This window comes from Xenopus tropicalis, chromosome 1 (genome assembly GCF_000004195.4).
Source record: "Xenopus tropicalis strain Nigerian chromosome 1, UCB_Xtro_10.0, whole genome shotgun sequence".
Classification (NCBI taxonomy): domain Eukaryota; kingdom Metazoa; phylum Chordata; class Amphibia; order Anura; family Pipidae; genus Xenopus; species Xenopus tropicalis.
Genome location: NC_030677.2, coordinates 185,785,704 through 185,802,483, shown reverse-complemented (window position 1 = coordinate 185,802,483; position 16,780 = coordinate 185,785,704). Strand labels below are relative to the sequence as shown.

Genomic DNA, 16,780 nt, shown 5'->3' with positions numbered 1-16,780 from the left:
TTTGTCCGCAGATCTCCCACAGAACTGTCTTAATGTTTCCATTATCTACGTGCAGTATCGCATAGCTTTTAATAATGTGCATTCTGGGGGAAATCTCCTATTTTGTGCTGAACATTCATTCTCAGCTTGGCTGTAATAGCGACATGCAGCTCGAGGTCCAGTTATGGAGTCTTTGGAATATTTAATAGGTATATTAACCCAGACAGGGCTTATTATTTATAGGTATTGTTTGAATCTGTAATTTTTTAGTGGAGGATTAAATATTCAGCCCAATCAAATTTGAAAAAAAAATGTAGGTTAGTTGGAAAAAAAAAATGTTCAGCTGTAATTTTGTAAGTTACATGACCTTTAGAGATGGGATTTGGTTGACCTGGATGCTTAGGATTCAGCCAAATCCTGGATTCTGTGCATCCCCAATTATTTATCAAAGTGTAAAAGTTTGATTTTTGTTCAAGATTGACCTTATCATGTTTTGCATCTGAGGTGCCTTTCTCCTCATGTTCCCTCTGGAATACAGGTTAGCGGCAGTTTCTCTGTTCATCAAAATGCTGTATTCAAAAGGGGAATGGTGGGATGCATGTACAAACAGGCCCTATATGTATTAGCCCACACCTGCACTGGGGGAACAATTTTTAGGTGGTAAGTGTCCTTTAATTATGGTCGTGCCAAACCATACCCTTTCACCCTAACGATAGGAGGGTTTTCTTCCACGAAGGGCTAAGCACTGTTTGTCACATCTGTGACTATTACTAAATCATATTCAGTAAAAAGTGCTCCTTCCTGTTTTCTCAGCTCCTGATATCAAATAAAATGACTGAGTCAAATCTATTTTTAGGGTTTAAAACTCAGCTTAATTAACAGGTGGAGAGGTTGAAATGAATGAAACACACTAGAGGAAAAGTTCCACATATTGATGAATAACTTGAATACTATTATAAGCATTGCCTGCATAGTTTTATTGACATGCATAGAATATCCAACCCATCTAACCTTGAGTTTATTCATTGCTGTCCAGTCCTTGAGTTCGGCACTAGGAGGAGACATTTATAATCACCTTGGCCAGGCCTGTCCTAGCAGTCCGGATATTCTGCCAAAAGCCAGAGAGTCTTGCTGGTAACTGCCATAGACTGTCATTGTTAAATGGGTCTCATTCTACTTAAAAACACCAGAGCGTAGTTTAAATCTCATGATTTTGTCATACAAACAAACTAACAGACCTTGGGCACAAGGGATATCAAAAAAACTTGTGGGGCTGCATCTGGCCTGCAGACCTCTGGCCGTACAACTCTAGACTAGTTAGTGAAACGCTAACATATAATCCAAAACCAGGAGAGGCTGATTTTAAATTCACCTAATCAGGTCCCTTTATAGAAGTGGTATCAGGTCATTCATACTGCTAAACCCATCAAAAGGATTTAATGATATGGTGCTGCCAAGGAAAGCATGTTATTGGTTTGTGTGCATTCATTTATACAGTAGCTTTGCCACATAAGAAACCTTGAAAGCCGAACAAACTGTAAGCTTTGATAATTGCAGCCTACAGTCTATGCACAGCCTGAAAATGAGCAATCTGCTGTTCTTTAACAATAACCTTAACAGACGGGGCCCCAAAGGTGTCTCGTGGTGTAGTGGTGCCTTGGCTATTGCATTTGAAGCATATATGTGTGTGTGTATAAATTCGTGGTTGTTTAGCTGGACTTGGTCTGTGTCATACAATAAGTAAGTGTTTTTTATTATCACTGGAAGAGATGGTGTTTGGATCTGAACATAACAATGAGCTCATTTAATGATGAGAAAAGCTTACGGCTGGGAGAGCAACACTGGGAAGGAAATCTGTAGTTCTTCTCTCCATTTATAGACCTTTTATATGTCAGGTGTGGAGAGAAGTCACTCGGGGCCTTTGACAATATCCATGTGCTGCAGGGAAACGGCTGGGAATCAAGGTGCCAAGTTGGGATAAAGTATTAAGAAGCCCTGGAGGAGCATCCGTTAGTGATGTTATTGCTTTAAACTCTCGGTCACCCTTGTGAGATAGCTATTAGGGGGGCTGCTTCTAAGAGTTTATATGAACCTTTCCCTGACCCTGAACCAAACAAAGTATTCACTCATTACTGCTCTCTCAAGTGACCCTTCTGAGAAGCCAGTAAATGTGCCCCATGTATCCCTTGCTAAACAAGAATTAATCTTTGGAGCTGTCCCTCTGTCTCTTTTAAATTATTATACAGAGATATAGAAATATTCTGGATTTTGATAATCTTTTCATTCTGTTCATAAAGATATTGTCTATCAAGAAACTGGGGTTATTTTCAGTATCACTACAATATGATTAAAGCTTAATGGCCATAATGTACATAACACAGTTTTGGTCCATTATGGATACTGCATGTGGTTTCATCGGGCACACACTAGCTTTAAGAACTGAAATGGTGTGTCTATATAACAGAAAATATATTTAATGAGATCTCCTAAGCAGCATACTACACTTTCCTTCGATAGACTGGAAGGAATTTCTTCCATAAACTTGAGAATTTTTTCTGCACCTCATAAGCCAGCTCAATGCCCAACACAAGTCTCTGCAACGTCTCTCTCTATCCCACAATTTCTGTAGAGCTTCCTCAGTCTAAATACAAATGCATGGGGGGTGATTTAACACCCCTACACTCACACACAAAGATACCTTCTAGTTGTCTCTGTTTAGATGGGACAAGAATTTGCTGGGCCCTAAAGGATAGAGCTTTCCACAGACTGGGTGGCGTTTAATGTAAGTCCAAAACCTGTAATAGCAAAATATGAAAATGCAAAGTGTATAGTTTAATTAGAATAATGCTGGATATTGGGCAACAAAGTTTTTCAGATGCAAATAACACACAAGCCATAGCATCAGCAACCCTTGATTTCCCTCTCAGTAATAATAATAATCAGGAACACACCATGCAGCACTTAAGGGAAAGAGCCCCAACAGGACCCATCTAAAGAGTTCTATAGCATTTGACACTTTAACAGTTTACAGAGTGAAGTTCACATCAGTTGCTACTACAGGCACAGAAATTCTCACACTCTAAGGTCAGTTTGTCCATAGACCATAAACCTGTGGTATGTTTTTTTTAAGTGTGGGAGGAAACTGAGAAATTGGGAGGAAAATCACGCAACCAAATAAAAAATGACATGCAGATTGGCCAGGTTGTAATTCTTTTTATTTTTTTTCCAATGAGTTTTTATTTAAGGTTTTAACACTTTAACGACAGTTCAGAAAGAAGGAAAAAGAGGAGAGGAAAGGTATACAAAGTTCAAGGGAGCCTGGCCAGTTCACCGCATTGAGCTTGGCTGGACAGCCTCTGGATATGTAGACCAATTTTTGTTTGGGTAGCACATCATTAACTAATTTTTTCCAAAAGGTAAGTGAAGGGGCAGCTGCTGATTTCTAATTGAACAAAATGGCTTTTTTTTACATAGAATAACAATTGCAAATGCCCAGGACATGGAGCAAAATACATTCTACCTTCAGGCTTTATTGTCTCCTTGTTCTTGTTGATCTGCAAAGTATTCCCTGGACTGCAAATATTCTGTATGCTCTGTATAAACTGGAAGGGTTGCTCTAGTGCAGTGGCTTTACTTCAAGTTGGGGTTGAAATGTGAGGTTCTTAGACACCATGCTTAGAAAGTGTCTTGGTGACATCTCAACCACTGCCACAATCAATATTGAAATTATGTTACATACAAGCCTAGGATTTTGACTCTGATTCAAATGTCATGTTTTATGAATAGTTTGATGTGCCGCCATTCATATGCAACAGAGTAAAGGTTGTTACATCATGATCCTCTACTTCAAAGACAGTCGTTCCCACCACAAAGTTACTATTTTAGCATGACCACAAGGTCGTTCCTTTGCTTGGCTTCCAAGTGACCACACACTGGACCCACCCAAGTTTATAATTTTAACCCAAACGCATTCATGTATCGAGTTCCACTCTGGACATATTACACGTGTAACTTTGAAAAATTCCTGATTATTTTCAACAGCACAAACGTATAAATACTCGCAATTGTACGGGACAATAACAAGGGGAAATATGTTTTTGTGTCTGTAATCGGAGTCATTTTACTGAGCAGAGTGTAACGAGCGCAGCCTCATCAATCCCTCAGAAGCCGTATCCAATTCCCTCTTAAAAGATGAAGGTCACTGCTATCGCTCATTTTTTATTTATTTCTATAAAGTTATGGGCAGTCACAGAGCTCTGCATAAAATTCATTATAACCATAAAGTTTCAAAAGGTCACAAAATGTCTCTACAGTTAGACACAAAAAAAAAATTCTCATTTGTTCAATAATTCATTACATCGCTCAAAATGTAGATGGTTAGCAATAGATAACGGTGTAACTTTAGGACGGTTCACATATTATCATAGAAAATTGGTGGAATGAAACATAAATGCTATGGGTAGCGTGCGTGACCAACTTGTGGAAATATGCGAAAATGACAATTTCCGGCAAAATCCATTAAGAATTTCTTTCCTGAGGGTCTTGCCAATAAAAAATAGAGAATTTTCCACATGTAATGATAACATATTATTTTCAGTACAGTTATGGGATCCCCTTACCTGTTATCCAGAAAGCTCCAAATTACCAGAAGGCCATCTCCCATAAAGTCCATTATAAGCAAACAATTCAAATTTTTAAAAGTGATTCTCATTTTCTCTCTAATAATAATAAAACAACAGCTTGTACTTGACAGTAACTTAAGCTGGCCATACATACTGCTATAGTTTTGTATGCTTTTTGGACCATGTGTGGGCTCAGAATTATCGTCCTGATAATTTTCGTACCGTGGCGATTGGTCATGTAGTCAGTTGGTCTGGTATGAAAATTTTGGTCAGATAGAGATAAAATGTGTATCCGACGATATCCTTGGGGGACCTACAATGCATTTCCAGAAAGTCACTTTTGTACGATTGGTGTCTGCCAACTAAGAGTTTATATGAACCTTTCCCTGACCCTGAACCAAACAAAGTATTCACTCATTACTGCTCTCTCAAGTGACCCTTCTGGGAAGCCAGTAAATGTGCCCCATGTATCCCTTGCTAAACAAGAATCAATCCTTGGAGCTGTCCCTCTGTCTCTTTTAAATTATTATACAGAGATATAGAAATATTCTGGATTTTGATAATCTTTTCATTCTGTTCATAAAGATATTTGTCTATAAAGAAAGTGGGTTTATTTTCAGTATCACTACAATATGATAAAAGCTTAATGGCCATAATGTACATAACACAGTTTTGGTCCATTATGGATACTGCATGTGGTTTCATCGGGCACACACTAGCTGTAAGAACTGAAATGGTGTGTCTTTATAACAGAATATATATTTAATGAGATCTCCTAAGCAGCATACTACACTTTCCTTCCATAGACTGGAAGGAATTTCTTCCATAAACTGGAGAATTTTTTCTGCACCTCATAAGCCAGCTCAGTGCCCAACACAAGTCTCTGCAACGTCTCTCTCTATCCCACAATTTCTGTAGAGCTTATGGCTCCTCAGTTTAAATCCAAATGCATGGGGGGTGATTTAACACCCCTACACTCACACACAAAGATACCTTCCTACTACTGTATTTCATGTTCAAAGCATCCTCCGATTATTATCCTACAATTTCAGTCTGAATATTAGTTTTAGATTGTTGCATTTAAATGTATGATCGATAATGAATGTTCTTCTGAAGAAGACTACATGCCATCTGAAGCTGCATAAATCCATATTGAATGCAAATCTATCCTACTGGGTTTATATAATTGTAAGCTGTTTGGGACATTGTCCTCTTTACCTCTTGTCTTGGTTACAGGTTGTTTTGTATATGCCCTTAATTATTGTACAACACTGTGGAATATGTTGGTATTTTATAAATACATGTAATTGTTTAATGTTTAAATGTTTTTTAAGTAGCCTTAAGGTATGGTAATCCAAATTAAGGAAAGATCCCTCATCCAGAAGACCCTCCGTCCCAAGCATTCCAGATAATAGATCCCCTACTGTATAACACATGATACGTGTGTATAGTAAAATAGTACTATAATGAAAAAACAGGATCGCTTTAAACTGTCCTAGTAGTATGTCAAGTACCATCGGTTCTTAGGATGTACAAAGGATGTAAAAGGGCAATATTTACTGATATATATACTGTATATATATTCCAGTTTTGTAAGATTCTTTAATAGGTCACTTAATATGATTTAAACTATATTTTGGTTAAGTATTCTTTCTTGGGGTATAGTTTTCTGTAAAGGTGGCATCCCTAGTCAAAACACATATTTTGTTTATATACATTTTTTAAACGCAGCTGACGTTTTTGTGAGTTCTCTCTGTTTTATTGTATTACGAGCAGATGTTGAACGCATTAAAATGCAGCATGTTGCATTTAATAAAACACAATGTAATGCAGCACTGTAAAACGCAGATTTGGATGCTGGAGGGTACAGCGAGGTGGAATAAAAGTAAATCAGTTAGGGCATGTGTTTAGATGCACTCAGACCTGCATCACAAATGTGCATCAAGTGCACACAATAAAAGCTGTCCTTGTTTGGTTTGCTGGGTTTGAAATAATTTGCTGCAAATATTAGTAAATGACGCTATCGTCTTCCACTTGCTGCCCATCTGGCAACCATTTTAGGATTTTCTTTTGGTTATGACTTGCCTTTTAAATTAAGTACCATAAGCCTGGCAATCTGCTCCCAGCACTCAGACCACAAAAGAAAGGCATCCACACGCCCAGAACGCTTCTTGGCTAAGCTGATTTTCATGGTCTTTAAATAACATGCTGGCTGAAGAAAAGCAGGCTGATTTATCTCAAGCCATACTGAATAAACAGCACAAAGGTGCCCATTTGTGGCATTTTTCATCATGTTAATGACCAACTGGTGGATGTATATTTTATGTGAAACTTTTTGATGAGCAGCAGTTTTTTTATCTTAACCATTTAACTCTGTGTGTACCTTGAATGTCACTGCTTTGCCTATGCCCACAATGCAATTGACAGCACACAGATTGGGTAGACAGACCTCTTTTTTTTTTACAAAACATCGACTTATTATCTAGTTATTTTAGTACTGCAGGACAAATGGATCATTCTGTGATTCACTTATAGGCATTTAAAGCCTAACTCTCCTTCAGTTTCTAATTTGGCAGTCATTGTAGGGCTATGGGTCTGCAAAAATTCTGTTAAAATACTTTTAGGGGCCTAAGAAATGTCACACAATTTTTGTCGAGAGGTGGAGTTGTGCATTTTGCTGTGACAACCTAGTCAACTCTGCACCTCAAGGGCAACTTATAAGGGGGTCACAAAGACAAGTGCAGTGTTCATAGAGCAGGACCAGGCAGCCTAGCCAATGCTGCCCTTCCTTGCCTTGTTTCTTTGCATCAGAGTGTGTCGAGGGGTGGGCCACATTGCTATGGTGCTATCTGCACTATGAGAGCCGAAGTTCCAATTTAAAAATTAAAATTTAGTCTCTTGAAATTACTAGGTGCAAGCTGTGTCTAGCAATTTCAGAACACGGTTTGCATCACTTTGGGAGCGTTTGTTCATATGGCTGTTGTGGGAGCCTTGGAGCTGCTGCCTGGACCAGGGTGGCTGTAGATTCATCGTTCCCCAACATCAATAGGTGCAGTTGTGCAAAGGCAGGATGGACACATTGGCAACTGTGTAGAAGTGCAAGAGATTGCTTGGACACAAGTACCTTATTTTATTGCTGGCTCCCCTAATGTGCTCTTTGTACTATGGAAGCCAAATGATACAGAGATTTGCTATTGTGTGCGGGAGAGCAGTATATTATTTTAGGCACAACCCAAGTTTCACAGAATCAGCTATGGTACTTGTTCTCAGCTTCTTTCTGCTTACTTGCACATAAAATGCACAAACGGGTAATTTATTCTGTGACCTTTCTTGGGGGGGGTATAGAAGGGTGGGTCAGGAGATCTTTTCTCCCTGAAGCAAACACAAGATCTTTGTTCTGCTATTGGGTTATTAAAGGTTTCTGCTTGATATGACTAAAAAGTTCAGTCATGTCTGAGGTATGTACGACACCACATAAAACAAAGGACACATTTGTGTAACCTGCTTTTATCCTCTCGACAAGTGACCATTAAGGTTGTAATTTGGTAACCTGAGATGATATGTATTAGGCTATGATTGTGTGATATAGACAGCTTCACATTGTATTACTATGATGTCTCTCTCAAGCTCCCCTTTCTCTATCTACCTCTGGAAATACCCTTCCCATGCCTACCATTCTAATTTTTTATTATTTCCACAGGGATTTTTTAGTCTTTAAAAAAGGCCTGGATTTTGGGAAAAGGATAATATCTGAGATAGCCCTATTCCCATGATTGGGACAGAGAGACAAGGAGATTATCATTACTCACTGACAGCAGAGTAGGCTACTAATGAGAGACCACCAATCTACTCAGCTGCCTAACCATTGGCCAACCTCATTTTAAAATAGGATCCAGTCATGACTAAAAACTGTATGACTGTAAGCTGTAAAACTATTCTCACTATTAAACAAGAGGGATCATTTACCTGGACACAAATAGTATGCCCCTTAGTGAACATTAAAAGAAATCTTCTGAATGGGGTCTGTCTGTGCTTTGCACCTCAAGCCAGGTAAAACAAATCTGGCTTAGGGAAGAGAGGGCAGCATCAGTGGGCGCAAAGCAGCCCTGTCCTTATCGCCACAAAACAGGTGGTATGTACTGGTCCCCACTGTGGCCTGCACCTGTTAGGGGACAGGAGGGGGGACACCTATGTGCTTCCCCCAACCCATTCGTAATGAATACATAGGTGCGGGACATAGGCAACACTGTATTCATTGGGTGAGCTTCAGAAGGGAGCAGAGAGCACTGCAAACCAATTAAAGTATTTGGCATCTAATTCATACTAATCATAATAAATAAAATGCAGTTTATAGAAACTTGCTTTGTATTGCTTTCATTGTTGTATAAATGTTTCCCTTCACAGGAGACAGAAAGGTACCAAATGTATGCAGGAAAATTAAACACAATAATAGGTTTTTTTTATTAAACGTTGATGACCTTATACACAATTACTGGATCCAATTTTCTTCCACGTCGGCAACTAACAGTAAGCATTAATATCCCGAGAGATGTGCCAGGCAGTACTGTTTATAATAAAGTGAGTGGAACAGAAGAGCTGGATGATGCTTTGTCTCTTAGTGTTCCTTGAAATTTACTAAAGGGTTTAACCCATTTGTATAAAGTAGGTATGTACCCAACCCATACATTTTTGCATTTGGCTAAATACCGAATGCTCCACAAAAGATTTGGCTGAATACCAAACGCAAGCCCTAGTTTGTCACGATAACTGGTTCATGAATGTAAGGTTTTTGGTTCCGGCTGAAGACTTTGGACTTAGTTAAGCCCGAATCCTTCAAAAAGTGTGAGGAGCCAAAAAAACTGTTTCAGGCTTTATATAAATTGGTTTAAACTCCTTCAGTGCATCGAGTGTGTGCTGTTACTCTTTATTCTTTTCTTTCATTTATATGGGTGATGATATACTGTACCTAGGGGTGCCACCTGCCTTCCTATGTGTTTATGTTTTTTCCCTTTTAATAACATTGGCATTAAGCAACACTTTTGCAGGCTAGGCCAGTAAAACACCGAACAGGTCGCCAGTGGCGTAGCGTGGGCTTTCGTCACCTGGGGCCGACCGGAAATTTGCCGCCCCTTCTTAAAAAGTTCCCCCAATAGAAAGTGCCCCCATACACAGTGCCCCCATAAACAGTGCCCCCAATTGCCCCATACAAAGTGCCCCCAATAGGAAGTGCCCCCATACACAGTGCCCCAATTGCCCCATACACAGTGTCCCCATAGACAATACCCCCCAAAGACCTTGCCCCCCAATAGAAAGTGCCCTCATACACAGAGCCCCAATTGCCCCATACACAGTGCCCCCAATAGGAAGTGCCCCCATACACAATACCCCACAAAGACCTGGCCCCCCCATGGAAAGTGCCCCAATTTCCCCATAGACAGTAGCCCCCACACAGTGCCCCCAATTTCCCCCATAGTACATACCCCCAACAGACCATCGGCGGCGGCTCCTTCTCTCTTACAGGCAACAGGCGCTTCTATAAGGTTGCGCCTCGTCGCTGACGTGTGACGTCAAAAGCGCTGTTGCCTGTAAGAGAGAAGGAGCCGCCGCCGATGGTCTGTTGGGGGTACGTTAAATATCATGGTGATTGCCGCCGCCCCTTCTGATACGCCGCCCGGGGCCATGGCCCCCTCGGCACCCCCCTCGCTACGCCACTGCAGGTCGCCACCCTAGCTATGCCGAGGGTTTACAGAGAGTGATCCAACACTTTTTTGTTCTAAATCAGTGGTTCTCAACCTTCCTAATGCCGCGACCTTTTAATACAGTTCCTCATGTTGTGGTGACCCCCAACCATAAAATTATTCTTAAGACCATCGGAAATATGTGTTTTCTGATCGTCTTAGGTGACCCCTGTGATAGGGTTGTTCGACCCCAAAAGGGGTCCCGACCCACAGGTTGAGAACCGCTATTCTAAATCTTTGTGTTAGAACTCCTCTTTGCCCTGCCTTTCAGAATACCTACTAAAATCTAATACTAATGTACAACCAAACCTTCCTTACAGGTTCTGTGAGCCCTAATACCAGAGACCAAGCACCCACTCATGCTGCTACCAAATGGCAAGATTCCCCGTTTAACGTGTCTGTCCATGCTGCTATACGACACGGGAACTGGAAGTTGCTGACTGGAAATCCAGGTATTTCATTTAACAAGGTTTAGTGATCTTTGGAGAAAGGAAAACAAGTTAAAGGCTGGATTTTTGCATAAAAGATCTAAATTGTGCTCCTGCTGATATACTTGCCTGGGGGGTTAACGGGTTCTTTGTAAGTGCAGTTAAGCAAGGTCATTTTTACAGGGTATATTATTTGACACAACAATATATATATATTTATGGTTTTCACAGAATATCCAACATACAAATAACATTACAAACACTTACAAGTGACTTTTAGCCTTTCAGGAAAACTATACCCCCAGAATAAATACTTAACCAACAGATAGGTTATATCATATTAAGTGGCATATTAAAGAATCTTATATATATCTGTAAATATTGCTCTTTTACATCCTTTCCCTTGAGCCACCATTTAGTGATGGGCTGTGTGCTCCCTCAGAGATCAGCTGACAGGAAATAATGTAATGGAAGTGTGGGTGTAAAACTCTGTCCATTAATTGGCTGATGGGAATTTTTTATTCGGTAAAAACTTATCAATTTACAGTAAAACTCAACAGTTCAAAGCAAATAAAACCAATTCAGGCTATTCACCACCAATAGTCCATCAATCTTTGGCTTTGTTTAGAACTTTTTCCAACCACCATGCACCAAACCCTCCCAGAGTCCTTGCTCTGTCCATAATTCCCTCCCAATAAACCCAATCTCGGCTAAGTCCTTCCTTTGTCCATGAAAAGGGGGTTCCCTCCCTCCCCACCCAACACCTTCACCTCCACAAACCCGGCCACAAAGTCCACAGTCCGGCTTCGTATTGGTGGGCCATCACACCACCCCCTTCCCTTTCCCCGCCCACACATCCCGCCACTCCCCCAACCAAGGACACATATATTGCCGAGCCAATTAGAGCTTGTAGGACTCGCCAACTGGACTGCATGGGCTGGTGGTGGTTTGTCTGCCTCTTTCTCCCTCTGTGCTCTTTTCTCCTGAATCATATTAGAGGGTGAAAAGAAGTCACATGACATTAAAGGAAAACTATAAGCCCAGAAGGAATACTTAACCAACAGATGACAGGAAGTAGTGTGGGAGTAAACAAAGCTAATTGGCTGATGGGGCCTAGCATGTATGTGTGCCTTGGTTTGTTTGGGTGCACTGTGAATCCTATGATCCCAGGAGGTGGCCCTTAGTACTTAAAATTGCAATTTTCTATTTAGGATTACCCATTGGCACATACTACTAAAAAGTATATTTTTTTGAAAATGGTTTATTTGTATATGAAGTGTTTTACATATGAGATGTTTGGGAGTATAGTTTTCCTTTAAATGTGTAGAAAATTAGATTAGTTGACATCAGTGTTCATCTTTTGCTAAACTGCAAATCTCAGACCATGAAAGGCTAATAAATATGCTGGGCAGCATTACTTGTACAATTATATTGCTGTTCTGGATGCTAACACTATATCAGGTTAAAATGATTTGCAAAGTGGAACAGTTTTGTGGTTCAGAAACAGATGGCTGTGATTGCTTTTCTAAATATCTTTATAATGTGAGTCTTATCTGTTGGTGGGCAGGGTGCAGCCACTGGTTTCCACCACCATCTAAACACTCGGAAATTCCATCCCCTGACGGCTCCAATAAAACACTGTGGCTTTTTGACATTGTGCAAGATCCAGAAGAAAGGTATGATTTGTCAGAGAAGTTTCCAGATGTGGTGACGATGTTGCTTTTCCGTCTCCAGAACTATTATATCAGTTCTGTGCCAATTGATTACCCAGACGACGATCCAAGATGTGACCCTGGGGACAAAGGCGTGTGGGGACCATGGGAATAGGTATGCTGTGAAAGTATGTTTTCAAGGCTCACAAAGACATTTCAGTGGGCTTGTACGGTCCCTTTAAAATAGCCAGTAGGCATAGTGTTCTTCACAGTAATGATCCTGGAATCATTCACTCTTCAATGATATGTACCCAGCCGCAAATCTTTTATAGTCACTCAGGCTAAAACCAGTTGCTACCAGGCCTGTATTTAGGTTTGGTGCTGCCCGAGGCATCGGACTTCAGCCTCTTCCCTCTACCAATCGCAAAGAGCAAGCTACCTCCCTCCCCCTTAGCTCTGACAGCAGATTTAGCCATAAGTATCCAGCAGCAAGCCTGGGGGGGTTGATACAGTCACATTCCAATTGATCTTCTCTTTGGAATCAGTTATTGCTATTCCTGTGTAGTTAAAAGACCTTTTAAAAAAAAGTGCTGCACATACAAGTAGCACAATAGAAATAAAAGTACATATCAAATCTAATATACTTACATACTTCAGTTTATTTTCCCTTTGTATTGGTCTAATGGAAATATTGATCTACATGTATAATCTAGCAATGTTGAATTATTTGACATTCACCAAATGAATACTTCTTGGATTTGGCTAAATTCTAAATACTGCTCCTATTAAAGGTTCAAGTAAATACTGGACTGAATCCAACCCCTTATTAGCAAATGGAAATTAAAAAAATAAACAATTGTGAACAGAATTTGTGAACATATAATTGTCATTCAGAGCTTTAAAATCACATGACTTTGAGGGTTTGTATTTGGTTTGGCACAAAATTCCCCTGAATCCAAATGCTGGAAAAATCCTAGGATGTAACTGAATTTCAAACTGAATCCTGGATTTGTTGCTTCCCTAATAATTATTTGCCCTTTGCTTTCCCCTACCCTCTTGGTGTTAATGGGTTTATTACTGGTTTTAGTTTTACAAAATCTATCTGACCTGCAGTACACTTGTTATTGAAGGCAAAAAACACCTTCCTTTTTGACATGTGCTCATTCAGTTGGATTATATAGAAAAGGTGCAGAAACACTGAACTTCTAAAAATATATTTATTTTTTTCTTATACAGACATACCTGGTTATATGAACTAAAAGAAAACCATCATAGTCTGCTTCTGACCATTTCTCAACCCCTCCCTCACCTTGTTCCATTGTCAAGTGATGCATTCTGGGGCTTCAAGTCCCTCTATGGTGCATAGATTCTCTGAAAAGCAGAGGGACGTCAAGTCCCAGAATCCATCTCAGTGGAACAATGAGGGGGTGTCATTAGTCTCAGCCCGAGGAGGGTTGGGAAATGATTCCTATAAATCAAAAGCAGACTATCATTTCCTTTCAGTCTGTGAAATCATGTATATCTGTGCACAAGGTTGCAAAAACTATATATTTACTTTTAGGAAGTTCAAAAATTTCCCTGTAATTTATAATCCCCTTAGAAATAAAAGGGGGTGCATTCTCATAGCTCAAGGGGCCAACAGAACAGGGCAATAAAATGAATTCTTTATAGTGCAGAGTCATTGCCAGCAGAGATGTTCTTTACAAAGCACAATGCAAAGAAAGAAAATCTAAGTATACAGAGCCCCTTTAAATGATGGAATACAGGATTGTGTCACATTGAGCAACTGACAAACTCATAAAAAGACTAAACCTTTGGTTTCTGATCTTCCTCCATTTTTTGTCAAATCTAAATACAGGTATGGGACCTGTTATCCAGAATGCTGGGGACCTGGGGTTTTCCAGATAAGGGATCTTTCTGTAATTTGGATCTCCATACCTTAAGTCTGCTAAAAATAATTTACATATTAAATAAACCCAATAGGATTAATTATATCTTAGTTGGGATCAAGTACAGGTACTTTTTTTATTATTACAGAGAAAAGGGAATCTTTAAAAATTTGATTTATTTACTTATAGTAGAGTCTATGGGAGATGGCCTTCCCATAATTTGGACCTTTCTGGATAGCTGGTTTCTGGATAATAGATCCCATACTTGTATTCCCCTTTCAGCTGTCTGAATTGTTAATTTTATTGCCTGGTAAGAAAAAAAAAACCACACATATAATAATGAGGAAAACAGATAGGAAATCATGTATTAAGACAAGGTTTCTTATAACTAAACACAATAGAATATATTTTCCTGATTTGTTTGTTCTTTAACCCTTTAAATGATAGAAAACGTGAAATGTGCCAGTGCCATAGATTCTACATTTCCAGGTAACACTCTGGATCTTCACCACCAATATTTATTTTTTTACATGGTACATCTTTGAGTTAAAGGGAAAATCCTCTTAAAGCAACATCTGTACAGATTTTGTGTTAATGTAATGAATTTGGTGTCACGTTGTGCCATATTGCCAGGTGTATAGAGACAGGTTGCTAGCTCATACTGCTTCATACTGTCACATTTGTTTGTGAGCCCAGGTCACTTCTCTACATGAAGTAATCCAGAAAGCAATAAAGAGCAGGAAGTAATAAATCCAAAGTAAAATGAATGCAATGCGGGCTGTTCTGTGTTGTAATGGGGTCTCTTCTGTTTGGATGTTTTTGTTATACTGTCCCTGTACACAAGGCCTGTAGTCACAGGTTGGCTGGTCGAACTTGGAATAATGTCTTATTGTATGAAATCATTAAGGTAAATATGACTTTGTTCTAAAAATTTAAAATAAAATGTAGAATTTTGGGAAGTCAGTAGTTGCCTGTCAACATCTGTGTCCGATTTTTTGTGTTCTGTTACCCAGTCTGACTATCGGGGGCCACTCGAAATCTGTTTGTTTAAAGCGGGATTCTGCAGAAATGTATTACATTATCCCACCTACATAATGCTGTCCAACACCCAGGGGCAGCCTTGTTACAGCTTTATACTATTCTTTGGATTTTTCGGTAAATAATATAACATTATGTTTTTTAAATTAAAGTTAGGGTTTTCCAGATTGGGAGTCTTTCCGTAATTTGAGACTGCATACCTTATATTTACTAAAAAAATCCCTGAAGCATTAATTCAACTTATTAGTATTGTTTTGCATCCAATAAGGATTAATTGGGACTTAACTGAGACCAGACCCAAGGTGCTGTTTTATTACTACAGAGAAAAAGGAAATCACCTTTTAAAATTTGAATTATTTGGTTAAAATGGAGAGTATGAGAGATGACCTTTCCGTAATTCAAAGCTTTTTGGATTATGGGTTTCCATGCAACAGGCCAGACAAGGGAAGAAGCAAAGAGAGCAGAAAGCATTGGGGCACTGATAAAGTGTAGACAACTCTGAAGGAGCAGAGCCATATATTTCAAATGACAGACTTAAACTAGTTGTGATTTAGATGCTATTATATTCTGGGAAATCCTATCATTTTTCCTGGTAGCAAAAGGTTATTTTTCAGCATAATCTAATGGCTGTGTAAGAGGAAAGCACGTGGTGTGCTGAAAGATAGAAGACACAGCTGAGTGCAAGTTTATCTCAGCAGCTTGGTATAAAGCGAGTGCTCTGCAGAGCCATTAACTCCATCTGCCAATGCAAGAAAGAAAGGAAGAATGAAAACTTCATCAGAATATGATTCCATATTTGGTAGGGCACACATCTGCCATTTCCCTCCCCATTCCCGTGTCAGCACAGTCATCTATTGTACTGTAAATCTAAACTGCATTGTTTGGTGCGCGCTCGGATATAAACAGCCACACATGGATATAATAAATATTTTGCTGTTCTTTTTCCCTATGGATTACATGTATAATGTCTCCTTTTTATGAATTTACCAGCAGTCTGCCCTCCTAACTACAGAAAAACTGCTATGTTTTACACTGGTTGCAAATTCAAGGTATTATTTGATGTTATTTAAATGACATCTCCAGTGTCAGACTGGGATTTCTGGGCTCACTGGTAACCTCAACACAAGGGACCCCACTCCTGACTCAGTAGCCCCCCACCCGTGGCCAACCCGCTTCCGAGACCCCCATCGCAAACCCACTGCAAGGCTGCCCAACCCCAGGCCTGGCAAATGGCAGAGGGGCTGCAGTAAGATGCCACAGACAGTCACTATTTATTGGGCTGGTGGGGGCTGTTTGGGTCTCTGTGTGCTTGGAATGCCAGGGCCTATTTTGACTCCCAGCCCAGGCCTGCCCACCCCCCACTGTAAACCTACATTCCCCTGCACATGTACCTTCCACCCCCATACAGAGTACTTCCAGCTGTGCTATCATCTG

The 16,780-nt window shown here is 39.9% G+C and overlaps 1 protein-coding gene across 1 annotated transcript in view; it reads left to right on the top strand.

The window, feature by feature from the left end:
- Window positions 1–15,271, top strand: part of arsb (arylsulfatase B) — a 64,625-nt gene extending 49,354 nt beyond the window's left edge. The window contains exons 7-8 of the mRNA XM_002940198.5: window positions 10,660–10,791; window positions 12,335–15,271. Coding sequence (XP_002940244.3) covers window positions 10,660–10,791; window positions 12,335–12,594 — 392 coding nt within the window. The 3' untranslated portion in view covers window positions 12,595–15,271. The remainder of the gene's footprint in view (window positions 1–10,659; window positions 10,792–12,334) is intronic.
- Window positions 15,272–16,780: the final 1,509 nt, after the last annotated feature.